The following is a 26,244-nucleotide window of genomic DNA, read 5'->3' as shown; positions in this document are numbered from 1 at the left end:
TTTGCGAAACAGTTTCGTTTAGGGATAAATCATGTAGTATGCGGGTAATGCTCATAAGTATTCAAAATACATGATATGAATTCTACGATAGACCATAGGTACTTAAGACATATGTAATAATAAGCTTATTGATTGAAATATTTGAAAATATGAAATTTTCGATAAAACATGTGAACCCGAAGGCAACAGGCAGTGCATTGTCCCGTGGGTCACTACAGGTCACCACTTTCGCGCGCTTTTTGTGACAACAGTTCCACATGACCTAGTGGTGGCGTCCTTTCTCGTTGCATGCATATCGTAACCTTTCTTACAACATCTGCAGCACAATTTTGAAGCATTTCTCCGAATTTTTGCGACTTCTAACGTAGTGCAAACAAGTTGTGAAGATGGCGGGAAGATACATTTCTCCATACGAAGAGAAACGTTTGAAGAACATGGAGGAAAACAGACGAATTTTGGAGAGTCTGGGGTTGGTGGGGCCTGACTCGGTAAACTGTTTGATCTTTTGTTAGATATGAAGTGTTGTAAGAATTTAATTTCTTGTCTTCACATCGTGTGTCTGTGTGTTTGTAAAAGGGTTGAATTTCACGTATTAATTCTGGCGGTGTAACGTTACCTGTTTGTCTTGAGTATTACAATTTTTGGCAACGCCTTACAGACGGAGCCTCTAGCTATCTGTGAGATTGGATGTCTTTGCATTGGGGTTTACTTTTATCTCACGTATGGTCTTCTGAAAATTATGTTTGAAGTCCATGGATCAAACCTCAAGTCATGATATTTGTTGGTATGTGACTGCAATGTTGCGATTGCTATGCAATTAATTATAATTGAATGAATGGATGGATGGATGGATAAATGAATGGATGGATGTGAAACAAAAAGAGGGGCGAGTAGAACAGGAAGAAACAATATAAACAAATATCCTGACCGAACCCGGATCCTCAGGATCACAACACTAGCAGCGTAACTGACTGGCCAAAAAGCCTGAGAGGCGTTTGGCATGGTCAGTTAGCACAACTTGAATCCCCCACTGTTACAGATGGATGGATGGATGGATGAATGAGCTAAGTTCTGGTCATAACAAAAACATGTTTACAAACATTTTTGATCATGCAAATATCCTGTCATCATGCAAAACAAAATGTATAACGTTATATGTATATGTCTCTTGAATATAGGTGAAACCAAAAAGGGTAGTAAAAAAGAAGGCTCCAGTGAAGAGAAAGAAGGCCATTCGAGTGCACACTCCAGCCAAGAAGGTCATATTAGCTGAGGAGGAACAGGTGGATACAGAACAGGACGTCTTCACACCCACAAGGAGGTCAGCTAGGCTCCGTGGAAAGGTAAACGTATTTATTTATTTCATTCTATTAGTATATAAAGACGACTGGGCAGTCCCTTCAACGTATAAAAGTTGGTTTCCAAGAGGATCCAGTTTGTACATAAATGAGACATGTAACATACTGTCAGGAGGCAAAAGTGTACAAAAAGTGTACAACATTCAGCGTAAAAAATAAATCTGGCACATCAAATCAAAATTAATGTCCATTGGGGGAGGGTGGTAGAGGGGAGGTTGATAGATTTATCAATTGGTATAAACACTCTCATTGTTCCCCACCAGGCTGCCCCCTCATTACAGGAGCTAAGAACTGAGGTAGATGAAGAGTTAGAAGCAGAGAAGGACACTGGCTACAAACCAGTGCCTAAAGACAGACCCAATGTTTTTGGGGAAATCCCAGGTCAGTTTGTCTGAAAGTTTAACCTTTTCTTATTTGATAAGGAGTTACCTCAGATTAGGTGTCCAGAGTATTACTTACACTTGCATTACTAAATGCTAGTGTCATGTTTCCATACAGGGGCCTGGCAGTCTATTGACTAGGATGACAAGGAAGATATAAAGACAACAATAACACAGAAGGCAATTGTTAGTCATTAGCATAGTATGTGTTTATTTCTTGAAATAGACGTTTGTTTTTCGTTCCCAGCCTGGCCAGGCCCGGTTTGGAAATGTGACTTAAGGAAGAGAACAAAAAGTTTCTCCCATAGACATAATATAAGCATTGGCTGTCCACTCTGTTCTTGCACGTCACTATCCCTTTCATTTCACAATATGCTTTTCTTTTTCAGATTTTCCAGTTGGCACTTGGTTTGAGACAAGGATGGAGGCATGCCGAGCTGGGGTTCACAGGTAAATTATAAAGTCAGGACTACAGACATAGGATGGAGGTGTTCAATGAATGATTATCATCTGCACTACATTAATATAAACATACAGAGTATATTCAAAGTAGCCTAGGGGTGCACGAGAGGGAGCTACCACCTTAAATACCAAACCATATATGCCAGCACAGACACCTACAGATTTTTATTTTGTTCCTAGAAGAGGGTCTGCATGGGGTGGTCTTGGTAATGCTTAACGGTGAATTCGGGAGGCTTGGTAACGCTTAACGGTGAATTTAGGAGGCCCGGTAACGCTTAACGGTAAATTCAGGAGGAGTCACAAAGCATAACAGTAACATTGACGTTCATTCCTATTCGTACAACGCTAGATTAGTGTATCTCAATGGGTGAAAATGTCTGACAAATGGCATTGTGAGAAGGAAAAGTTGCCCAGAACCCAGAGGAATAACAGGAAGACTGTCCGCTGCCTCAATCAATCACATTCGCTTCCTGGGGCAATGTTCCCACCACAGAAGCGGCGGCAGCAAATTTCTTATGGGGGGATTGAACTATTGCTGACAAAATTTTCAGAACATGGGGCGCTGAAGGTGCAATTTCAACGCATCCTAGGGGGTCCGGGGGTATGTTCCCCCGAGAAATTTTTAAATCATGACACTCTGAAATGCTTTTTCCTGCAGTTTTCGGCAAATTTTGCCAACATATCTAGACTAATGACATTTTGATCTAAATATTACACATGGTTGTAGCTTTGACCTCCACCCCCGACATATTTTACCATTTCTAGCTCGGAAGGCACGAGGCATTGCAAGATAAGTCCGGGGAGATTTTAAAATCTGGATAGTCTGAAACGCCATTTACCGCAGTTTGAAAGACAAATTTTGCTGGCAGACGAAGCTGAATTAAATGACATTTTATTAGAGAGAAGTTTTTTTGGGGGGCGACGACCCACGGCCCCAACATTTCGCCATGTCGTCCTGAGCGCCCGGAAGGCGCAAGGTAGGTCCGGAGAAACCTCATTTTCTGCCTTCGAGTAAATGTTGCCTGAAACTAAGCTAAGTCTGACACTGAAATCTGTATAAGCGAAAAGGTTTTTGAGGGCGACGCTTGCGCAACATATCTTTATTAAGTTTAGCGCCGAAGGCCGGGAGGCTCGGCGAAATTTTGAAATCTGGACCCTTTGAAACGCCATTTCCTGCACTTGTCAGGGGCTCTATCTGGCATTTGACTTGTTACAAAGAATTTCTTGGTAACGCTTAACGGTGAATTCGGGATAACAAATAACGATTAACGTTGAATTAAAACGACCAATAACGCTTCACGAAGAATATACCTATAACGCTTAATGGTGAATTAAAGCGGGTCGGTAACGATTAACGGTAAATTAAAATGGCTCGTAACGGTTAACGGAAAAAGGCATGCAGACCCTCCTAGAACCATTCCAGAGTGGAATGCCCTGCCTGGCATGGAATGCCCTGCCTCCCACCCTTGAGTCTAATTCCATGCCAGGTGGGAGGCCTGCCCGCTTTAGCCCGGGACCTCAATTACACCACCCCCCCACCTTGCCCCTTGCGGGGATATTTGGGGGGGGAGAACCCATATGTAGATGTTCAGATTTCAATACACAGAAGTTAGGTTAGACAGGTAGGTAGGTTAGATTAAACAAGATATCACTGATGTATGCCTGTGAAGCTAGTGTGTTGCACCAAAGGGTTGTTGTGACTGATTGTTTTATTGACAGACCCACAGTTGCTGGTATCCATGGTAATGACTACGAGGGATGTTACTCCTTGGTGTTGTCGGGAGGTTACGAAGACGACCTGGACTACGGGGAGTGCTTCACCTACACCGGTGAAGGTTGGTCAGAAATGCCTATCTTAGTTACGCAGAATGTGTGGATAGACTTGTCAATAGTCATAAGTCATTTCATTGAGTGTTGTTGGAAAATGTAATGTCCATACTCAGCCAGGCAATCAACCTGGGTGGTGAATAGACGAAATTGAACCACACAAACTGCTTTTTCTCGAATCTGCGTATGATTGTCATTGCACATGTCATTAATGATACAACACCATTTGGCAACATTTCCCGAGCCTGGCCATATAAAAATGCATATGCATTCCATAGGAAACTACATGAAAAGTATTGATTCTATGTTGAGAACATTTACCCTTCATTGTGTAAAAACAACCACCTGACATCTAGTCTCTTTTTATGGCAATTAAAAACTGCAAGAGACACTGCCATGCTGCTTGCATACGACTGCACCACTCCAAACCTGAGTTTGTGTACTTCTTCCCTAACATGCAGCTGACAAAAATTACCTGCTAATTTCTCAGTTACAACCAAGCTTCCACCTCTTTGATGTTTTAGATCAGTTGGGCTGGCTAAAGTGGAATTTTCCACCGCTATAAACACACGTTCATGCTGACGTTTTATTTTTGGTACTAAATTTATCTTAAGGGTGCGCATGCAGAGTGATACATGAAAGAAACCTTGAGCCTCGCTCAAACCTTGACTGTCTATACAAATGTACTTCATTTCTCGTTTGATCCCACAGGTGGACGTGATCTGAAGGGAACAAAGGCCAACCCCAAGGTAGGGATGTGGTGCTGCTCTGTTGTAGCCAGGCACAAGTTGCAAAGAGAACTGATAGATTTCTGGCACATTTCTGTAACTTCTCACATGTGTAACGGACTCCAGAATGTCCACATCCTCTGGGAACCCCAAAACTGATGAAGCTTGTGAAGAAAGAAGTTTGGCAAAGTTATCTTCATGATAAATTCTTTAAGTGGTCAGGAAGGTTAAACAAATGACTGCACACACAGAGTATGGTATGCTGAACAATAGATTCTTCATATTTGTTCTTTCACATCTTCTTTGACTTTGGAATTGACTTTTCGTGTTGTCAGTTTGCATTCTTTTGCATTTGTATCCGTTTTCTGATATTTTTTGAAACGGACAAAAATAATGAAGTCACCATAGAGATGTCCTTCCAACATGTTCATATGACTGTTTCTCAGAACCTTCGCACTGCTCCACAGTCTAAAGACCAGACTCTGACTAGAGGTAAGTGTTGTCACCATCCTGCCATTATTCCATGTTGTAACGTATCGCTTCCAATAATTGCCTGATTTATTCAAAAGAAAATTCAGCTCTTCTAAAAAAAAACATGACTTAGTCCTCTATTCTCCCCTTGAAGGAAACTTGGCGTTAAGTGTCAGCGTGGAAACCCGTCAGCCAGTTCGGGTGATGAGAGGCTACAAGCTGGACAGCGCATTTGCCCCAGAGGAAGGGTACAGATATGATGGTAAGTATTTCACAACCGGTAATCAAATTATTTGTACGACCGCACCCCGACCCATGACTGTGTAACGCCCTAGTGTGAAGCTGTCGAAAGTTACCTGCTGATTTCTTGGTTACAAACAAGCTTCCACAGCTTTGATGTTTTAGATCAGTTGGGCTCGCTAAAAGGGAATTTCCCACTGCTATAAACATATGTTCATGCAGCCGTTTTCTTTTTTGCTTGGTACTCTTTAGAGTCTAATACTTCATTAGAGCATACACTCAGAGTGATACATGAATGAGACCTTAATTGTTCAAATGCAAACTTTTCTTTGTAATTAAGCTGTAATGACTAGAAGTGACTTTTTATTTTGCAGGTCTGTACTCAGTAGATAAGTTCTGGTTCACGACTGGGTTGTCAGGATTTGGGGTGTACAAGTTTGTGCTGAGTAGGTGTCCGGACCAAGCCCCCCCACCATGGACCCTACCTACACATGGAGAGAGCTCGGTAAGTTCTGAACAGTGCAGCTGATTTCTACATGTATCAACCTAAGCACTTTGGGCTTTGGGCAGGCACTGATCACGATCTGTCGTTTCGGTCTACATCAGTGTTCCACAAGTTTTTTTATGGTCCTCTCAATTTTGTTTGACGAAAAAATTTTGTTTGAATTTCACCACTCAGATGTGAGATCAAAAATTTTATGTCCCTCACCAGTGGCTGATAAATTTAAAAAACGTGAGCGTCGGCAGATTTTGCTAAGGTAGGTTGGGTCTAATTATTATATAAACCAACACTTCATCACCCGACAATGGAAAGTTTTTTGGCAGAAATACATGTACCAGGTCGGGTATCCAGACATAAAACATTTTTCCCTTATACTTGTGTCCCACCATGCTCTGTTCAGGGTTCTGATTCAGACACAAACAAGGCAGACAGTGACTCAGGCATCTCCATGGCAACAGGAACAGAGACAGACGCTGACTGAAGGATGCTGAATACAGGTTAATGTGCCTGGTTATATCCAATCATTATATATGTTTATTCCATGTTGTATCTACAGAGAAAGTTAGTGTCTATGACAAATATTGATACTGTTACGTCTACAGAAAACTCAGGTCCAGGTCTGATCCAGTTCCAGAGGATCAGGTCCAGGTCTATAGTAATACAGTTATCCTATATCCTATTTTGGAGAGCAAAACACGAGTACGAGTACAGTTATCAGGTCTCTTTGAGTGCTAGAAATCATGTTCAAATTGTATGATGGATGTAGATCTAATTGGTCCAACGATAGGTCCACAGATTTTTTCAGGTCTGTTCTTTTCAGGCTGTTCTAGCAAAAAATGAAGGTTTTGTGTACCATAGAGATAGATCTGTTATGATAGATAAATAAGTAATATGGATAGGGAATGATAATGGTAAGAAAGCTAGATGGATGGAATTTTAGTTATGGATAGATTACAGATAGAGCAGAAAGATAGATAGATAAAAAGATAGATAGTTCGTTGATTGATTGATTGATTGATTGATTCATTCATTCATTGCTATGGAAAATCATGAGCAAGAATGGTGAATACTAAGTTGACAACATTGTGCAACCATATGACAAAAAAATAACAATTCCTTTTTCCTATTTCAGGAGCCAGAGCTGTAGATGAATGTCAATTATTTTCACCCTGTTTGTAAAATTGTATGGGAAAGACCATGTGGGCTGTTGGGCTTAGGTGCAGTAAAGAAAAAAATGAAATAGTAGCATAGAACTCGCAATAATGTTGAAATGAAGTTTGAAATTAACAATTCCAACACTAGGACAACCTCTGTTAGGTATAAATGAAAGCATAGACTTTTAAGTAATTTTCAAAAAGTAGACAAGTTGTAACTCTAATTGTGTATAACTTAACGTACTTGGCCAGTAGTTAGGTGCAATTGCTTCCAAGTTTTGAAATGCACTGCCATGTTCTCAGTTCTCAGGTAAGGTGATGGGAAAATGCCTATAATGTAAAATAGTTAATCGGCATCTTTAATTGGGTTTAGATACTAGATCAAAGTTGAACTGTAATTTCCAATACAATGACATCTAACAACAGAGATGAACTTTTGAGTTAGAATTTCAATACCATGGTTTTTAGAGATATGTTGTGAAATTGTGATGTTGTCAAATGTTAGTCTTGTCTGAAGTTTTTCAATGGACAAGATCGTTTTTAAGATTCAAGTTGTCGGTTTCAGATCTTTAGTAAAATGTAATTACGTATTTTTGACAAATAAAATATGTTGAATTCATTCAGTTGTTGGTTCTGTAATTTTTATGTTCTTTAGGCCACACCAATTTAATTTCTTGGTTCACGGATTCGCTCGCTCCAATTTTTTGGAAAAAAAAAAAAAAAAAAGATTACCACTAATAAAAGTTATCTTCAACCAGTTTAGCTCAATGAAGAGCAATTCTTCCACTTGTTGTGACAGTGAAGACAGACAATATATACAATTCATTGTAAAAAATTCCCCTAGCTCTTTTCGACAAGCACAGTGATCAGTAGACCACAGCTTAATGTCCTGTCCTAAAGACTGTGACCCTGTCCAGAGTGTGCATGTCCGGTGTCTCATAACTTCTTGGTCCAGAGAAATAAACAGGTGTTTGTGGATGGTGCAATTGGTGAGCAATAGTATGTGTGTGTTGATTGCTTCAACTGTATTTATCAAATATAGAATTAATAATATTATGTGATTTATTAAATATAGAATTCAGCACCAAGGACAGGTTGCTTGCCCATGTCTAGTGTTTTAGCCTATGAATTCATGAATCAGACCTAATGCCTCATAAGTGGAGTGAAAATATGGGTATCAAACATTGCCGCATTTTGGAGAAAAAGAATGCAGAATTATTGAAAAGTAACACCCCTTGAAAGACTTAATCTGAAAAATGGACCATCCCTGCATGTATGCTGCAAACAATAGTCCTGCAGGTGGTGAATCACTGCAGATGACTAACAGTTCTGCTATAATTCTTTGAAAGCATTGTTACAGTAGTGCAAACAACAATCAGATACTCTGGTCAGTGAATTCTGAATCAACCATCTTATTGATAGTTTATTAAAATGCAGTAAATCATTTTTGCATCATACAATTTGCTGATAATATCAGCATTTTAGAAATAACTCCACATTGAGGTATACATGCTTTGACAGGCCTCTAGGGAACACACGGACATAAAAGAGCTTTTAAATAATAAATTAGTACCATTCATGGAAATGAAAGGGCTTGCGTGTTAAATCTGTTCCTCTTTATAACCGAAAAGGATTATGACCTTCAAATTCTGTTGGATTGCTAGGAGATGAAGAAAGATGTGGTCGTAATCGTGCTAAGTGCAAAGCATTGATGAGGCATACTGGTCTTATGCTTACGGTACGTCCGCCCTAAAGATGACGTTCAACTGACTTCAGCCCATTGTGTGTTCAAGTTCCTTCATGTAATTGTTTAGAGACAGGACTAGGTTCCATCTGAGGAAAGACAAAATAGGTAAGTGAATTGTTCCTCGCACATATCATAGACTACAAAGTAGGTAGATATCAGCACCTACAAAGCATGTGTTGGATTGTTTTGTGTTTGAGACTGTTGCCACAAACTATTAGTAAGAATGGGGTAACTTATATTTTAGTAAGTATTCTTACTAATATTACAAAATGCATACGATCCACCCTTTGAAAACATAGTACAAATTTTGAGGAATTCATACGATCCACTCCTAAGAAACAGTCGAATCTTTGGAATTCATATGATCCACTAATAATAAACATACGACTTTTACGGAATACACATGTGAGCCTTACTATTAGTAAAATCATATGAATTTCTTAAAACTTGAATTCCGTAGGATTTGTATATTTCTTAAAAGCGGATTGTATGCATCTGTAAAGTCCATGATACTTGTATGAATTTCGTAAAAGTCTTATAAATATTTAGCCACCCCTGTCCTTAAGTAATAAAATGCTGACAATGGAAAACAAAATGATCTTGAATAGTTTCTGTCACTGATTTATGTACATCATTATCAAACAAATATGACAATGGCTGTTGTATCACAAATGTCATGCTGAAGTTAACAAAATGTAACCTTTACATACACATAAAGCATTTGTAAAATACACGTAAAGGAGTACATTCATGAACAAATTGCATCTATACGCATGCTTTAATGCATACTGAAAGATGGGATTTCTTGCTATGTGTTCTCTAGCCATTGACAACATATCCATTCACCTGGAGCAAGCACCGTGAGCGTCTACGAGAAATGGTGGCATGATTTCTTGAAGATGTTGCTGAAAGTCATCCTAACTTTGGTACTGCAACTGGCTCAGTTTCTTGCCGGTAAGAATGGTTTAATCGTATCCTATCAGATGCTGTAAACTGTAAGTCATCACAGCTTGTGTTAGCTGTAGCCAGTTCAAACACGTCGTTATAAAACATTCATGTTCATTTTGTCATGGATTGTGCTATTACTCATTTTTCTGAGAGGACAACAATTGACACAGTAGTGGCCAAAAATTGGACATAAAAAACAAGGCAGATTTCAGGATCTTGCAGAAAATCTTACAAAGCAACCAAGTGCTATAAGGAACTTTGATCACTGCAGTTGCACCCTGGGGGATTCATTAGATTTAGCAGAAACAAACCTTATATTTACATCTTACAGATTACCACCATGGCTTTTTCCAAACCTTACACTCTAAGCACCTTACAGACACATGTGTACAGCTCATCAACCACCATAATTATCAGCACACAGGCTCTGAGAAAAAACGGAGGCTTTTTTCCAAACCTTTCACTTTACAGACACGGCTCATTAACCACCATGGTTAATGAGCCGTGTCTGTAAAGTGTAAGGTTAATGAGCCATGTTTGTAAGATGTAAAGTGTAAGGTTTTTTCTCTTGCAGCCTGTGAGCACTTAATGCTCTGAGATAAAAAGGAGGCTTTTTTCCAAACCTTACTTTTCATCTTACAAACACAGGTGCTGAAAAAATCAGGGATGATAGGTAGGGATAATGTTGGATTTCGAAGTGATCCAACAAATATCATATACAGTTTAACAATTAAATGCACTGGTATTTTCAACATCATTTCAAAATATTGCTGATCCAGAAATAGATTATGAAAGTACAATGTCTACTACACAGGTTACGTCAACTGTGGAAAGAGTAATCTGTTAACTGATTGTGAAATGAAAATTTGCTACTTGGAATTTTGTTGGGGTTTTTTCTTTCAGATGTCTAATCGAAACTTTTATGCCCTTCGGGCACGGTCAACAAAAAAGGTTAGGATAGGTAGGTTTTAGCTGGGATCGGTCGGGTAACTTTTTTTTTCCTAGGTGCTAGGCCTTGTCGTTTTTAGTGTAACATCTTATACATTGTCTAGTCATCTTCAATAATGTTTCAGTACGGGGAACGGCTTCTCCGCAATTTACCAACTTTGATGACTTTGATGGACTTGCACTGGCAGAGGACACGTACATTGGTTGAGTGTTAATTTTTACTACATTGTCCATCACTTATTAGGTTTCACCTGATGTAGTCCAATATGAAGTAATGCAATAAATTAGTAATGAGAAATGTTGATGAATAGCCTTAGATTGGATCTTATCTGTGCATTGTCATGCACTGTCACCAATGCAATATTGTTGTACAATAAAATCATTCATTATACGAGCAATCCCGATAACCTCACGGCTACGTCACATAATGCGGCTACAGACAAAAAGTGTGGTACAGTAGGGAGTAGTGTTACGTGCTGTTTGTCAAACTAATCATGTCAGCTAGTTATATGGTAAACTGTGCAAATGCAATCATAATGATATGCTTCAAATCATTTTTGTACAACTAAATGACAACTAAGTGATCTTGTATCTTGCATCTTGTATGTAAGATTTCTAGTTGATTATGAAGTTGCTGGATGTAAAAATATTATTTTCTTCATTGGCACTACCAGGGGCAACAGTCTTCACTTTGCAGGCCACAGATCCAGATCAAGACAATGTTTACTTCAGCATTGAGTCTGAGTTTCTAGGTGTTGACCAGGTCACCGGCCGGGTTATCCTGATCAAAGCGTTGGACAGGGAGGTAAGTCGTTTGAAGTATTTTTTGTAGCCAGTTTGCCCAGTTGGCAGCCACAACCAAACGCTAAGGTTGCCCTTGAACATATCAGGTTGCCGCAGGTCAAATATAATAATGAGCTCTGCAAGTGAATTTGGAAACTTTCAGGTTTTCAATTATTTAACTTAAGCATTTGCCGATTTGGGTGGTGCCAGCAAAATTGATCAAAACACAGATTCTAAAGATAATGCCGTACCACCGAATGGCTAGAAACCAGTGAATAAATTGAATAAATAATGGAGGAAAATTGAAAAGAAAGATCTTTTATTTGGAAGTCAGGACAATAGCTCAAATATTTTATTCTTCATGCTGAGCCTGATCTATTAGGTCTTCGTTAATTTGATCATTGGTGCATATAGTGGTTGGTCGCTCGCACGACATAGCGTAGTGTGTGAGTTTGATAATGCATCATGCCAAACAAAATGTAGTAGTGCGATGCAACCTGGATGCTGTCTGAAACTTCTACTAATTTCCAAATCTCGTTGAAAACTGGTACCTTGTGTGTCTTACCACCTGGATGTCTAACCGTCATCACCTCTTATGTGGAACTATGTAGAAAGAGGACAGCTTTGAAGTAAGAGTTACTGCCACAGACAACTCACCAGCTCTCAACTCCGTAAGTACATCTGTATTTTCTTTAATACTACTACAAAGGCTATTTTTACATGGAGGTCAAACTGGTAAAAATCCGTCTTTAGTGTTGCTAGTGGTATCAAAGATTTTATGATAACTAAATCATTTCTGGGATAGACCTGAGTATGGACTGTCATAGGTGCACTAGGTATGTCAGAAATCACCAGTAACATTTCACTAGTGTCCAGACAGTAATCAATAGCAAGATCTCAGTATCAAAGACTCATACAACGACTAGGATAGCTTTAAGTACTCGTCAGCTGTATGATAGGAGTGATGGTATTTAGACTCATATAACGACTAGGAAAAATTAGCTTTAGCTAAAGTTTAGGTACTTGTCCTCTGTATTACAGCAGTAACAGCGAAGCTGATTTATTGAAATGTCACTAAAATGTGACTGTCGGTATCTGATAGTTTCCTAAGGGTGTGGACTGTGTGATAATGTCAGAAAATTGTTGACGATAGTTTTTCTTTTGCAATTCAACTAGTTCTTGTATTGCTGCATTCAGTATCATTCCAGCATGAGATGTTGACGACACAACACAAAATTTGCAAAGCCATTGTTCCCTAGCCTGACTAAATCAAGCTTCTGGCTACCTTTCCACTAGTCAGAGCCTACATAGAAGCTTGATGGCCAATTGGAGCACCCTTATCCTGCTGTTGATTTATGTGTATGTGCTTAACTTTACATGGGCCAATTATTGCCAGACTGAGAACTGTCTTGACAGAATGCTAAGATTAAATCATATCTTTATGCAATGTTGATAATTTTCAGGTCTCCTACCTTGCAACCATCAGGGTATCAGATGTCAATGATAATGACCCCAAGTTTCTGTCCACTCCCTACATTGTCACACTTGATGAGGTAGGAAACTTATGTTACATGTATTTTTTTCTTCTGAGGAAATGAACTAAATGTCTTGTTTTCTCTGAATGAAAGCTCATCTGTGTTGGTAGAGTCCATAGAATCCATGAGTTGCTTTCTTTTGGGTTGGATCAAAACTTAAACTTAACAACTATTTTCTTTTGATGAATGTGATAACCGTTAAATTAACATTTCTCAATTACCTTGAAGAAGAATAGTATAGAATCTGTGGATCTTTTTCCATCTGCTGGATGGAAAATCAACCTAACATACATATTTGTATGAATGTTCATCTTTGAAGGTAAACCGTCATTTCAGCACACAATTGCAAAGCACTCAACATCAAACTTTCAGCCCGTCCTCTGACCCTCCTGTGATGGGGGCCGATATCAACTACTGGTTGCCATTGACCTGTCTTTAATGACACACTTCTGTTCAGGTTACGTGACATGGGCTTTGGGTCATTTCAACTTGAGAAGTGTTAGAGGATTGACTGAAAGCTTATTTGTAAGTGAGAGATAAAGCTTTAAAGTGTCTTGTTCCTTTGTCTGCCTGTTGTAGGATTACAGAGTTGGCTTTCCTGTCTTCCTGGGCATTGAGGTGGAAGATCCGGATTCAGGGCCTGGTGGGGCATACCAATTTTCCTGTGGAGGGGTGAGCATACATATGTTGGATATTTTCCTTTTAGACACAACACAGCTTTTATATTTCTTTAATATAAGTTGATGGATTTCCTACTTTCCCAATTTTCAACAGTCTATACTACTGGTAATTATTTTTCAGGAAGAGAATAAGACATGAAAACACACTCAGACTATAGGGCCGTGTTGATTGGATTATATTGAATGACATCAGGACATGCATTAATTTTTTACTATACTGCATATTGTACAACAGCTGCAAAATGAGCAAACATGCAGTATATCGCAAAAGAAATATCAGAAAATAGGTAGTAATGTAGAATGCCAACGTCAGTACCAAAGTCAAAGAAGGATATTTGAGAAGTGATGAATCTGTTGTCTACATACTCCAGGTGTTTAGTTTTCAACTTCCCTAACCACTTCATATAGAAGGCAACTTTGTTGGGGGAACAAACTTTTTATTTGCACACTCGCATCAGTTTTGGGGTTACCAGAGGATGTCATCCATATAATCAGATCAATATTGCCTAGGCATACAATAAACAGTAATGTTATTGCCTGTGTTTTCCAGGGATGTGACTGGTTTGATATTGACCCAATCTCTGGGCTGATCCTGCTCAGTAAACCACTGGACTATGAGTTCCTGCCTGCCTATTGGATGCTCATCAACTGCACTGTAAGTTCAAACATTTAAAAACAATGGATATTGTTGGGTTCTACTATCCGTGCATGGTCACTGCAATGTTGGACCTAATAGCAAAAATAATAAAAGAATATACATCATCAATACTATCACTAACTGTAACCAGTAACAATTTTTTGGGCATATTATCATTATCATTATCATTATCATGAATTTGTTTGACACAAGGACATTGATAATTTTGGCTAAGTTGTTGTCTTTCTAGAAATTACTACTCTTTGAGATGAAAAATATATCTAAAGATCTGTCCTGCCGCTTGCTACTTCCAGTAACCACGGTGACAGTTGTCTGGTCCTGGTTATTGACCTTATTTGTTTGGAATGGAAGAAGTAGGAAAACAGGGCAAAAATAATGTTTATTTTCAGTGAAGGTGAACATTATTACTTTAAGAGCAAAGTGTTTTTCCTGTGTATACTGCAGGATGGGGGTGGTCGGACCAGCTCAACTATCTTGTTGGTCCATGTTAAAGACACTGAAGATGAACCACCTGTGTTTGAGGTGGGGACATATGAAGTCACCCTACAAGAAAACGTGCCTGTGGTAAGTATTTCACAGTAACAGGACAGGCCTATTTTATGTGTGGATAGTGTTCAGCACCAAGGACAGGCTTGTTTCATGTGTGGATAGTGTTCAGCACCAAGAACAGACCTGTTACTATGTGTAGATAGTGTTCAGCACCATGGACAGGCTTGTTTTATGCGTGGATAGTGTTCAGCACCAAGAACAGACCTGTTACTACATGTGAGCAGTGTTCAGCACCAAGGACAGGCCGGTTACTATGTGTAGATAGTGTTCAGCACCAAGGACAGGCTTGTTTTATGTGTGAATAGTGTTCAGCACCAAGAACAGACCTGTTACTACATGTGAGTAGTGTTCAGCACCAAGGACAGGCCTGTTACTATGTGTAGATAGTGTTCAGCACCAAGGACAGGCTTGTTTTATGTGTGAATAGTGTTCAGCACCAAGAACAGACCTGTTACTACATGTGAGTAGTGTTCAGCACCAAGGACAGGTCTGTTACTATGTGTAGATAGTGTTCAGCACCAAAGACAGGCTTGTTTTATGTGTGAATAGTGTTCAGCACCAAGAACAGACCTGTTACTACATGTGAGTAGTGTTCAGCACCAAGGACAGGCCTGTTACTATGTGTGGAACATGTTCAGTACCAAGGACAGGTCTGTTACTATGTGTGGATAGTGGTCAGCAACAAGGACAAACCTGTTTATCAGTATGAATGGTGTTAAGCATAAAAGTCAGGCCTGTTCCTTTCTGTAGATAGTATTCAGGACCAGGGATAGAGTTGTTCATATTTGTAGATAGTGTTTACCATACAGGACAGACCTGTTCCTACATTGGGATGACAGGCAATACTCTAAAGGTCTTTATGTAGCACAAAATGTATAACACTTATTTGCATAAGAGCATAGTCATAACGTTCATGTATGTTGCTTCCAGGGCTTTTCAGTTGTGACAACTGCTGCTGTTGATGGAGACAGGGGAGTGGACAATCCCATTGGCTATTCAATTAGCGGAGGAAGTAAGTAGGTCACGAGATATCGTACACTGACTTGATATCACATTGAGAAACCCTACACCAAGACTCCACTGAAATTGTGATTTTTGATTAGAATAATAGAAATCTTTAACTGACCACTTCAGCTTGTTCCATAAGCGCATCAATCTTTGTGCCTTTCCATGGACCATACTGTAAATCATACAAAGCAGTTGCAGTGTGAGCCGTACATGGCAAAAAATTTTGCAAAATCGATGCTAATGCTGAATTGAAAGAATATGAAAGGATAAAAATAAAGAATCTGTTGTTCTGTACATCATACTATGTGTGTTAAGTCATTTGTCCTTCTTGACCACTTAGATTTTATGATTAAAGCAATATTTTTTCTTGCCAAACTTTTATATTTGCATGCTCGCATGAGTATGCAATCCATAAAACTGCTTTAACATGGCTTTATTATGAAATTGGTTTACTATAATTATAAGAATCATACAGTGTACAACTTCCAGTAACACTACTCTATTCTATTTTCCACAGATGATGGAAATTTTTTCCTAATCAGAGCTACAACAGGAGAGATTACAGTAGCCCGTCCACTTGACAGGGATGCCTACTTGGATAAGTTTGGCATATGGCAGCTGACAGTTACAGTAAGACACTTTTTAAAGTCCTGTCTTTCATATTATATATGGTTATGGTTGCTTGAATACTCCAGAGCTTAATTTATGCAGTGAAAACCTCAAAATTCATTCTTAATAGTTCTTCAGTCTTGGGTTGAATTTCAGGTAGCTTGTTCAGTCCAGTGGTTAGCAACTCTGCTTCTGGAACTAGAAGCCATGAGTTTGATTCTGGCTGTGTCGCTCAACCAACATACACAATATACCAGAAAGGATTGTTGTCCTTTAGGACGGAATGATAGGCCATGGTCCATCATTGTGCTAGTAAAAAAAAAAGCAAGGGGATTTTTCCTGGTACAATTTTTTCATGCAATTTCCACACTGTATTTTTTAATGTGGATTTGTGTGTCCATGAAGCCTGATAACTCACATGTACTTTTAGGCAACAGAGGACAAGAATGGCTTGCCGGGACAGGCCACTTCCACCATTGTTACCATCACCATTGAAGATGTAAATGATGAGGCACCCACTTTTGACCATCGCTCCTACACTGCGACCTTCCCAGAGAACTACCCTGAAGGTGTCCCCCTCCCCAACCTAAACATCTTTGTGGCAGACCTGGATGAAGTAAGGATTTCCATACAATCTCCTGTCAATCATCTCACATTGCAAGAGTGAATTTTTCCATTTGTGTACTGAACTGATAAGTCATATTAAGTCATATGACGGACTGTTCTCCAATTTAAAAATTTGTTCTCGCTCTGATTTTTTCCTGATTTCCTGAGTTTTATGCACAGTCATGTGTTGTCGGCAATGGGTCAAAGTTTATTGTTACTTACACCATGCATGCTGCTAATAATTGTCATAACTGGGGTTGTATTTAAAGAACTTGATTAAGCTGTAGGACTTTGTGTTATTGTCCATCAGGGTGCTAACAGTAAACTGCAGATCTACCTGGACGATGACTGGGGAGCATTTACAGTCACTCCGAGTGAACTGGAGGGGTCAGCAGATATCCAAGTCTACATCACCAACTCCACAGTACTGGACTATGAGACCATGGATAACTTCACACTCAGGGTAAGGCAGGGAAACAGGCCTATATAGGGCTAGGGAGTACTGTTAGCATTATCCTAGGGTCACATTTGTAATCTGGGGCCTGGCACAGCAGTTTTGGGAAACAAACAGTATCATACAAAAGACAACAAAACACGCAAAATGAACAAAAATATTCTAGAGCATAACTTGCGAATACATAATTTATTTATTGACACTTTACAGCTACTGTAGCGGTGAGGGTGGTTATGGCTTGATACATGTACATGTAATGTAAGGAAATTTAATTGATTTTATGCCAAGCATGTCCAGAAGGACTAAGTCAAAATAAAGAAATCAAAATTCATTTCAGATTGTTGCTGTGGAATCAGACACAAATGAGCAGTTCTCTGACTCAGCGCTGGTGACTATCCTGCTGGAGGACCAGAATGACAATGCACCGATCTTCAACCATGCCATGTATAGGGGGGAAGTCAGCGAGGCAGCTGTCCCTGACACCTATGTTACAGCTGTGTTGGTAAGTATGCTACACTGTACTTGAAGATAACATTAATGCATATTGACTTTATCACATATCAATGATATCCTCTGGGAACCCCAAAGGTGATGCACGAGTTGGAAAAGAAAGTTGGTCAGGTTATGAAATTGGTCAGGAGGGTTCACACCTCACAGGGGTGCTGTTTTTGACTGTGTTCTGTGTGTTTCACCCATAACTCATGGTCATTTTGATGGGTTTGTATGAGTTTTGGTATGTAGGTACTTAATGGAAGTCCTGAAGAGATTTTGAGCCCCCCTAGCAGTATTTACAGGTACTGCAGCATTATAACCTGACACCCCCACCCTGAAAGAGGGTGGTGTCATCCATGGACAGCTGGTCAGTCAACTGCCATAGAATGGTGACGGCCAATGACCCCTTATTGTAGGGAGAAAGGAAGAAGGGAAGGGGAGGATCACCTGACAGCTAGAGCTATGGCATTAGGAAATTCACAAAATCTAGGTATTTCAGGAGGTATGAGATCATTGATTTCTTGTTTGGCCAATGTACTGAGATCTAAAACCTATTTTGGGGTAATATCTATTTCCAGGCAATGGACTATGACACAGTGCTTGAATATAGGACAATCCAGTATTCTCTGCATGGAGCTGGATCAGACAGGTTGGTAACTCCCTATTGTTTAACACAATGGATTTTCTTAAAAGTACAATAATTAAGCAGTTTATTCTTTAATACAATGCTTTATTTCATATCTTTTGTATCTATAATTTCATAGTTGACACTTTGCTGTCATCTTTGAAGGTGTTTAAAATACCTTCAAAGATGACATTAGGCAAACTTGAAACTGGTGTGGCTTAGGTATTATAAAATAATATAAGAGAACTTTTGTATAAAAATGGCATTAACATTTATTTATCTAGTATATCTTCCTTTGATTTTGCAGATTTGCCATTGACCCCATCTCTGGGATTATCACGCTGGCTGGATCCCTGGATTACGAGGATAATCCCAAATATTACCTGATTGCACAAGCCGAAGATGGACCCGGCCTGATCACCACTGTCCCAGTGGAGATCACAGTCCTGGACTATAACGATGTCCAGCCAATTTTTCTGATTGACGAATATCAGGTGTATATAGAAGAAAACAGTCTAGACATGCCTCAATGGATGTTTGTCCATGTGAGTACTAATACAAACCTCTTTTATATCCAATTTTCATTTTCATTTGAAATCTATGGCCTGTTATGTCCTGCAATTGTCATACAATTGCAAACTGAAGGCATTCTTGGGAGAGCCATGTATGTGCCCTGTCTTGTTATGGAAGAGGCTGTCTTAGAGCCTTGCTGGTTTGCTCTGTCACAGCCTACTTGAAACTTGTATGGCATCAAAATTAAACAATGGTCTATGACATCATAATATATACATGAACATGCACACAGGCAATGAATATATGGTAAAAACTAATCCAATTATTATGTAGGTAACATGAACTCTCATAACAATACCTCGTACCTAAGACATCTATGATTTAAAAAGCAGCGCCATTGAGGCCATCTCAAGAATGTCTAACTTGAAGATATTGATATCTTAAGTGTGCATACTGATGCAGCATTTGCATATAACTGTTATTAGATTGCTTTGAATTCACCATCTTCTGAAATGTGGTACTCTTTCAATAAGTGGTGGAATTGAGTGTCAATGCTTAAGTCATTGTTCATTTTCTCTGATTAAAATCTTATAACGTTACATGTAGCTTTTTTTCAGTTTGCAATTTTCCCACATATTTGTCATTTTGTTCAAAAACTTCATATAAAACAAACCATGTACCTTTTTGGTGTTTGTCTAGGCCACCGACTATGATGGCTCAGAACTGAACAACAGAATAGAGAGTTACACTCTGTCCAACACCACCAACTTTGCCAGCCACTTCGGCATTGGACAGACATCAGGACTCCTGTCAATCATTCAGGCTGTTGACTATGAAGATGTTATATTCACCAATGGGAAGCCAGAGATTCATCTTGAGGTGACTGCAAAGGATAGCGGCACACCAGCACTCAGTGCCATGGCTAATGTCACTGTGTTCATCATGGTATGCTTTAGGAATCTCGACTATTGGAGCCTAACTATGTTACTTAAAAAGGAAAGATAAAGGTAGCCCTGTGGCCATTTTTAGTCCATAGGGGCAGTGTAGTGAGGGATGCTGCGTACAAAGACCATCTTAGTGGAAGGAATACACACAGTTTGTTTACAACTGTAATGTAGTCCGTAAAACTTGGCCTTGGTTACCCCCACAAATAAAAGTGACCTAGCATTATGTAAAAGAATGTTACATGAAAACAGCTTCAAAATCTGAAATTTTCATGAAATCCAAAGTCTGCTTCATGACTTTGAAAGTCGTTTAGTAGACATCAATTTATAATACAGCTAAGGAAACAAGGGGTCACATTAAATGTTGTCATCAGTATCTATGCTCATTATTTCTGGTGCAGGACATGAATGACAATACACCTGTGTTTGAGGAAGATGAGTACAGAGTAGAGATTGCAGAAGTGGTTGAAGCAGGTGAGAATTTGGGTTCATTTGTTCAACCTTCAGTTGTAGACTTGTCTGCTTCTGCTGGTACTCTTTTAGTCAGAATGTTGCTCTCTGTTATGAAACTGTACTTAACAATCTAGATATACACACAAAGTAACAGTTCCTCGAGAAACAAGTTAAAATTTGGAAATGGTGAGACATTTCAGACAACATCTGCCTGAGTGACATTTGCATATGATCCTTATGAGTTGATACGTTTGACATAGTCATCAAGCTTTTCTAGTTAGATGTGCTTGTATGGAATTGTTCTTCCAGTTCATTCTAGTCATGCTAAAGAACAGTGATGGGTGTCACTCGTAACGTCCGGAAGTAAATCTTTGATTTTTTATACATTAGAGATAAAATTGTCATTAAATAAGATGGCCTAACGTTAGCTGTGCTTGTCCAGATCTTTGAACAGTAAGCCTTCAGAATGACACGTTGCTGTTTGAACCCATGTAGGTGCGACCATTGTCCAGGTGCGTGCCACAGATGCTGACTCTGGGCCCAACCAGGCGCTGGTTTACTCCCTGGTTGGGGAACACAGCCAGCTGTTTTCCATCGAACCCAGGACAGGACTGGTCACAGTGGCTGCTGGTAGGCTATTGTTGTATAATTGGTGTTAGCATTCATGTACACATTCATGTACACATTTAGCCTGATAGCCACACCTATTAATATTATACACTCTCCCCAGACACTGGCTATTAAGAAATACGACCTGTCAGTACAGGTTAAAATGGTCCTGCTTCTTGTGGCTAGTACATCTGAGGCTACATGTACTAGCCACGTTGCTTATCCAGAATGCATCCCGATGAAAGCACATCCTGGATGCATGGTGCTTTGCTTGCTAAGTGTTCTGAATATCCAGGATGTGCCTCATCTTGGATAGAAGCACATTTTGGATACAGCAAATGTCCGGTATATATAATGAAATAAAATATCCTCAGTTTTGTATTCTAACTTGTACTGACTATTGTTCCTGACAGGCAGCCAGTTTGACCAGGACTTAGTGGATGAATACCGCCTGCTCGTGATTGCCACAGACTTTGGTGCACCAGCAAGGTCTGGTACGGTCAACCTGGTCATCAGGGTCCTAGAGGGCAACAATAAGGCACCAACATTCTTTCAACCTTTCATCAGGTACTGTATAGAAGTTATAGGTTATATATCTGGTAGAAGTAGTGGAAAAAAATTTCATTGATACGTGAGAGGTTATCAATGCATCCTGCACCTCATCAAGAAATAAGATGCACAACTCCAATTTGGGGCCCAATTGTATAGTATGCAGCTGCTACTCCTAAGCAAGCATCTTGCTTCCAATTAATCATTCATGACCTTGTTGTGCCTAGTGGAAAATAGGACAGCATGTTTCCTTGCTGTTTGTGTAGCAGGGTATCTTTTTATAAGGAGGGCCGGGGTTGCACATCCTCAAACATGGGATCCCCATCTTACGTCTCATCTGAAAGATGGTTGCAACCCTAATAAAGATGTCTGCAGGGTGAAGACATCTGGGATTTGAACCAGGGTCTCCCAGTTACCAACATATGCTTACGATATTAAATCCATACGATAGATCAATCTCTAAATGGCCCCTTCATCATTATCTCATTATTTTCTGCTCCAGTGCTGCAGTACTGGAGGACACCATGGTGGGCTGGCAGGTGGCGCAGTTGAACGCCAGTGATGCAGACAACACGTCTGATGTCCAGTTCCTGCCTATCAGGCCGTACTTTGTCAGGGCCTGGAATGGAGCCATTCTCAACAACTCTGTCTTCACTGGTACAAACCAGACGTTTGAGGTTGGTTGCACCTACTCATTGTCATCACAACAAACCCATTTTAACAATGAATGATAGAAATTGTTAAGCTTGTTTACTGTCCATGTAACCACCATTTAAAGGTGAAGAAAGAAACAAGTAGAGAAAAGGGTTAAGAGCTAAATTTCTAATGTGTCTTGAAACTAGCAGGCCAGAACTGGATAGAAATTGTAAATGGTCAGACGTTCCAGACGGCATCTGCTGTCTTTTTTCAGTGACTCAAAGGGAATCTTGGATTAAAAGGTTTGTACAAAATTGTGAATTGATGTCAGTTTTCTATGTGGTGCTGAATGTTTTGTGGTTGTTAGGATTGGTTTGAAGTGGACTCTACCACTGGTGTGGTGACAGTGGGGAGGGAGCTGGACAGGGAAACAGCGGCCATGTTTGAGCTCACTGTTCTAGCTGTTGATGCTGAGGCCGAAACCTCAGGACAAACTGCAACAGGTAAGCATGCGACACAGTACTTGTTCTTTCTTTAAAATCTCTGAGATCTGTTAGTAATAGCTTGCCTTTAGTGCTTATCCTGTTTTATAGGTAGAACTTTGGTGCCCAAACTGCAAAATGCAATTACTCTCAATTTCCATTCTGTCAAAGTCAGTGTACATATTTCAAGATGTTATCATGACACAACAATTATCTCTTAAACCAACACTTAATGCAAAGGCCTCTCCATATGTGGAAGATGTATTAGTCAGGGTTAACTCCTAAACTTTTTGTATATATATGTATAGTGGTGGCATGAATAAGATTACTTGAGTGCACCACCACTACGTCTGTCGTGTCTGCCAAAGTGAATAATGAAGAAAAAAAACCTAAAAGCCACACCTTTGAAAATAAGGAAAATTCTATTAGTCATTTTGTACAGCATGCAAAATCTGGACATGTTTCTTCTATCTTAAAAGTGACATCCACTGCCTCTGACTTCAAATTTATCCAAACTACAGCTCTGGTTGCCATTTTCATTGAGGATAGGAATGACAACCCCCCAGTGTTCATGTCCCCCCATACCCCCGACACTCCTTACTACCACCTGTCCATGTTGGAGGAGACAAGCCATGGCATCTCTGTTCTCACCATCAGTGCAGAAGATCCCGACTCACCTTGGACTATCATCAACTACCAGTTAGTCTGGCACAATGAAGGCTACTTTGCCATAGACAATGTAACAGGTGAGTGACGTGTACATGTGACATGCAAAGGAAAATCTTAGATTTACAATTAGAGTTCAAATATTGGGCTGAAAAGAAAATTCTTCCGCTGTTGCTGAGGCTACACAGTACTATAACTGTAGCTATGGATGGTTAGGTGGATTGTAGCTCTAGAACATTGTACAGTCATGTTACAAATGTGCAAGTGCATGGTGCTGAAATGCCTTCATTGCAAGTGCATGGTGCTGAAATGCCTTCATTGCAAGTGCATGGTGCTGAAATGCCATGCTTAGCAAGTGCATGGTGCTGAAATTGCCTTTATTGCAAGTGCATGGTGCTGAAATGCCTTCCTTAGCAAGTACATGGTGCTGAAATGCCTTTTTTCGAGTACATCGTGCTGAAATGCCTTCGTTGCAAATGCATGGAGCTCAATTGCCTTATTTGCAAGTGCATGGTGGTGAAATGCCTTTGTTTAGCAAGTGCATGGTGCTGAAAAGCCTTCCTTTGCATGTACATGGTGCTGAGATGCCTTTTCTGCTGCAAGTACATGGTGCTGAGATGCCTTTTCTGCAAGTACATGGTGCTGAGATGCCTTTTCTGCAAGTACATGGTGCTGAAATGCCTGTTTTGCAACTACATGGAGCTAAGATGCCTTTTTTGCAAGTACATGGTGCTGAAATACTTTTTTTGTAAGTGCATGGTGCTGACATGCCTTCATTGGTAGAGGAAGGCATATCATCAGCAAAAAAAGGTTTTAAAGAAATTTTAATTCCTGGAAAAGAGGGTATAATAAAGATCTTAACCCACACTGCAAGCACATACTAATTACCTCACCAGGATTGTGTCCAGTATACACTTGTTTGTCTTGAGACTTTTTGTCATGTTCCCTCCCCAGGTGTAGTAACTGTGGCCAGACCAGTGGACTATGAGATGGGTGTGAGGTGGGTTAACTTCACTGTCCAGGCTACAGATGATGGGAACCCTCCATTGTCAGCCTCAACTCCTGTCAGTATCCAGATTGTGGATATAAATGACAACAGCCCTGTCTTCCAGGAGGATTTCTACAGAGGTGGGCATACAGCTCTATTAAAAGTTGGTCTTTCAAATCCACAAATATTTTAGACTGCAAAACCTGCTGATTTGAATGGCAAGTTAGAGAAGCAATCTTTGTGCAAAAGTACAGTCCCCCTCAACAAGAAAGGTCAAAACTTTCTCGCACTTGGGACCTGGTGTCCCACCCCTGTGAGACAACATTTGCTTCAGAATCTGTACTCAAATTTATACAAAACAACAAGTAACAGTTATCATTATATATCTTGTCTTGTGTGCTGCAGTATCTATCCCAGAAGACGCTCGTGTTGGTGATGTCATCCTCAATGTTTCGGCATCGGATGCTGATTCCAGACTGAATGGCAACATATTCTACAACGTAACAGGGGGAGGGGGCATGTTTTCAGTTCATTCTACATTGGTAAGTGTACATCCCCCGGGTCAGATTGTAACTATAATTTGTTACCATAACCTATAATAGATATGAAAGAATTGTGATGATATTTAGCATCCACACAACACATCTGCACAAAATCAAAATACAAAATGTATTTCACAGAGGTCTGAATTAACACAAATCCTTTTTTTTGTCATACTTGGGCCATGATAGCATCTGGTATTCCTGACTGGGTGATATTTTGGGTTATCACACAGACTTTCTTAAAAAGAGTCAAAATTTCACAGTGTCTGGCTCATTTGCCATGGACATTTGCATTTTCTCTGGCATGTATGATATAAATACAGTACAACTTAGCCCTTAGGTGATCTGACCTGTGGTCAGGCTGGTCCCTTGGGTAATATGTAATACATTGTGCTGTATTCTATATTTTCGACATTTTCCCCATATGTTCCAACAGGGTTGTATCATACTGGAGCAGACAGTGGACAGAGAGAACCAGTCTCTGTACTTGTTTGAAGTGATGGCGACAGACAAACCCAGTGTTGGGGTCCCCAGATCAGCTGTATCTGTGGTGAGTGCAGATAGAACAGTCTAATGGTAACATCAATCGAACTAATTGGGTCTTGGATTTTAAAAATAGTATTTAATGATTGTAGATTGAGATTGGATAGAAGCCTCTGGAGAGGCCTCTGGAGAAGCAAACTTGAGATAAGTAGACTTCCAAGCTATCAGCGAAGCTCCTGGAAAGGGATCTGAGAGAGGAAATACAAACTTGTGCTGATCTTAGAAGAAAAAAGATGGTCAAAAGTACCACAAAATGAAGCATGGAAGTTAGGTTTGGATTGAAATATGAAATTTGGGTATTATTTTTGCACAGGGAAGGGACAGGGACAGAAACATCCTATAAAAGCTTCAATGTGCTGATTGAGTATAATATTTCTAGTGTTAAGTTGTCTTAGAAATAAATGAAGCTTAAATTTGATTTATATGGAGCTGATAAGTTTGGACTCTGATAATGATGTCCAGCTCTGAGCATTCAGATGGTGAAACGAGATCTGGTTGGTTAAAATAACTCAATTCTGCCACCACTTTGTCTTGTCCATTATATATTTGATGTTT

General features: G+C 39.7%; 2 protein-coding genes across 2 annotated transcripts in view; both read left to right on the top strand.

Moving 5' to 3' along the window:
- Positions 1 to 216: 216 nt before the first annotated feature.
- LOC118412013 (E3 ubiquitin-protein ligase ORTHRUS 3-like) lies at positions 217 to 7,741 on the top strand. The gene is made up of 11 exons (XM_035814592.1): positions 217 to 488; positions 1,179 to 1,343; positions 1,622 to 1,739; positions 2,128 to 2,188; positions 3,920 to 4,035; positions 4,739 to 4,776; positions 5,202 to 5,247; positions 5,381 to 5,488; positions 5,841 to 5,971; positions 6,369 to 6,465; positions 7,101 to 7,741. The coding sequence occupies exons 1-10, from the start codon at positions 387 to 389 to the stop codon at positions 6,447 to 6,449; spliced, it is 966 nt and encodes a 321-aa protein (XP_035670485.1). The 5' UTR covers positions 217 to 386; the 3' UTR covers positions 6,450 to 6,465; positions 7,101 to 7,741.
- A 566-nt stretch (positions 7,742 to 8,307) lies between these two features.
- The window catches only part of LOC118412702 (cadherin-23-like), a 44,828-nt gene continuing 26,891 nt past the window's right edge, over positions 8,308 to 26,244 (top strand). Inside the window, exons 1-25 of the mRNA XM_035815727.1 lie at positions 8,308 to 9,823; positions 10,891 to 10,968; positions 11,440 to 11,570; positions 12,160 to 12,219; positions 13,012 to 13,101; positions 13,663 to 13,755; positions 14,314 to 14,418; positions 14,866 to 14,985; positions 15,901 to 15,982; positions 16,496 to 16,608; positions 17,018 to 17,203; positions 17,504 to 17,656; positions 17,985 to 18,149; positions 18,718 to 18,788; positions 19,072 to 19,309; positions 19,977 to 20,222; positions 20,623 to 20,695; positions 21,170 to 21,304; positions 21,697 to 21,850; positions 22,335 to 22,509; positions 22,836 to 22,971; positions 23,472 to 23,696; positions 24,571 to 24,744; positions 25,010 to 25,146; positions 25,583 to 25,696. Coding sequence (XP_035671620.1) covers positions 9,769 to 9,823; positions 10,891 to 10,968; positions 11,440 to 11,570; positions 12,160 to 12,219; positions 13,012 to 13,101; positions 13,663 to 13,755; positions 14,314 to 14,418; positions 14,866 to 14,985; positions 15,901 to 15,982; positions 16,496 to 16,608; positions 17,018 to 17,203; positions 17,504 to 17,656; positions 17,985 to 18,149; positions 18,718 to 18,788; positions 19,072 to 19,309; positions 19,977 to 20,222; positions 20,623 to 20,695; positions 21,170 to 21,304; positions 21,697 to 21,850; positions 22,335 to 22,509; positions 22,836 to 22,971; positions 23,472 to 23,696; positions 24,571 to 24,744; positions 25,010 to 25,146; positions 25,583 to 25,696 — 3,309 coding nt within the window. The 5' untranslated portion in view covers positions 8,308 to 9,768. The remainder of the gene's footprint in view (positions 9,824 to 10,890; positions 10,969 to 11,439; positions 11,571 to 12,159; positions 12,220 to 13,011; positions 13,102 to 13,662; positions 13,756 to 14,313; positions 14,419 to 14,865; positions 14,986 to 15,900; positions 15,983 to 16,495; positions 16,609 to 17,017; positions 17,204 to 17,503; positions 17,657 to 17,984; positions 18,150 to 18,717; positions 18,789 to 19,071; positions 19,310 to 19,976; positions 20,223 to 20,622; positions 20,696 to 21,169; positions 21,305 to 21,696; positions 21,851 to 22,334; positions 22,510 to 22,835; positions 22,972 to 23,471; positions 23,697 to 24,570; positions 24,745 to 25,009; positions 25,147 to 25,582; positions 25,697 to 26,244) is intronic.

This window comes from Branchiostoma floridae, chromosome 3 (assembly GCF_000003815.2).
Source record: "Branchiostoma floridae strain S238N-H82 chromosome 3, Bfl_VNyyK, whole genome shotgun sequence".
Lineage (NCBI taxonomy): Eukaryota > Metazoa > Chordata > Leptocardii > Amphioxiformes > Branchiostomatidae > Branchiostoma > Branchiostoma floridae.
This window is presented reverse-complemented; position numbering and strand designations above follow the sequence as displayed.

What these genes read in the sequence shown, in the direction of transcription:
- LOC118412013 (XM_035814592.1), top strand. Translation starts at nt 387, where the DNA reads ATGGCGGGAAGATACATTTCTCCATACGAAGAGAAACGTTTGAAGAAC. An exon ending in GGTTGGTGGGGCCTGACTCG is followed by an intron (nt 489 to 1,178) that starts GTAAACTGTTTG and finishes TCTTGAATATAG; the next exon opens with GTGAAACCAAAAAGGGTAGT. An exon ending in AGACCAGACTCTGACTAGAG is followed by an intron (nt 5,248 to 5,380) that starts GTAAGTGTTGTC and finishes CTCCCCTTGAAG; the next exon opens with GAAACTTGGCGTTAAGTGTC.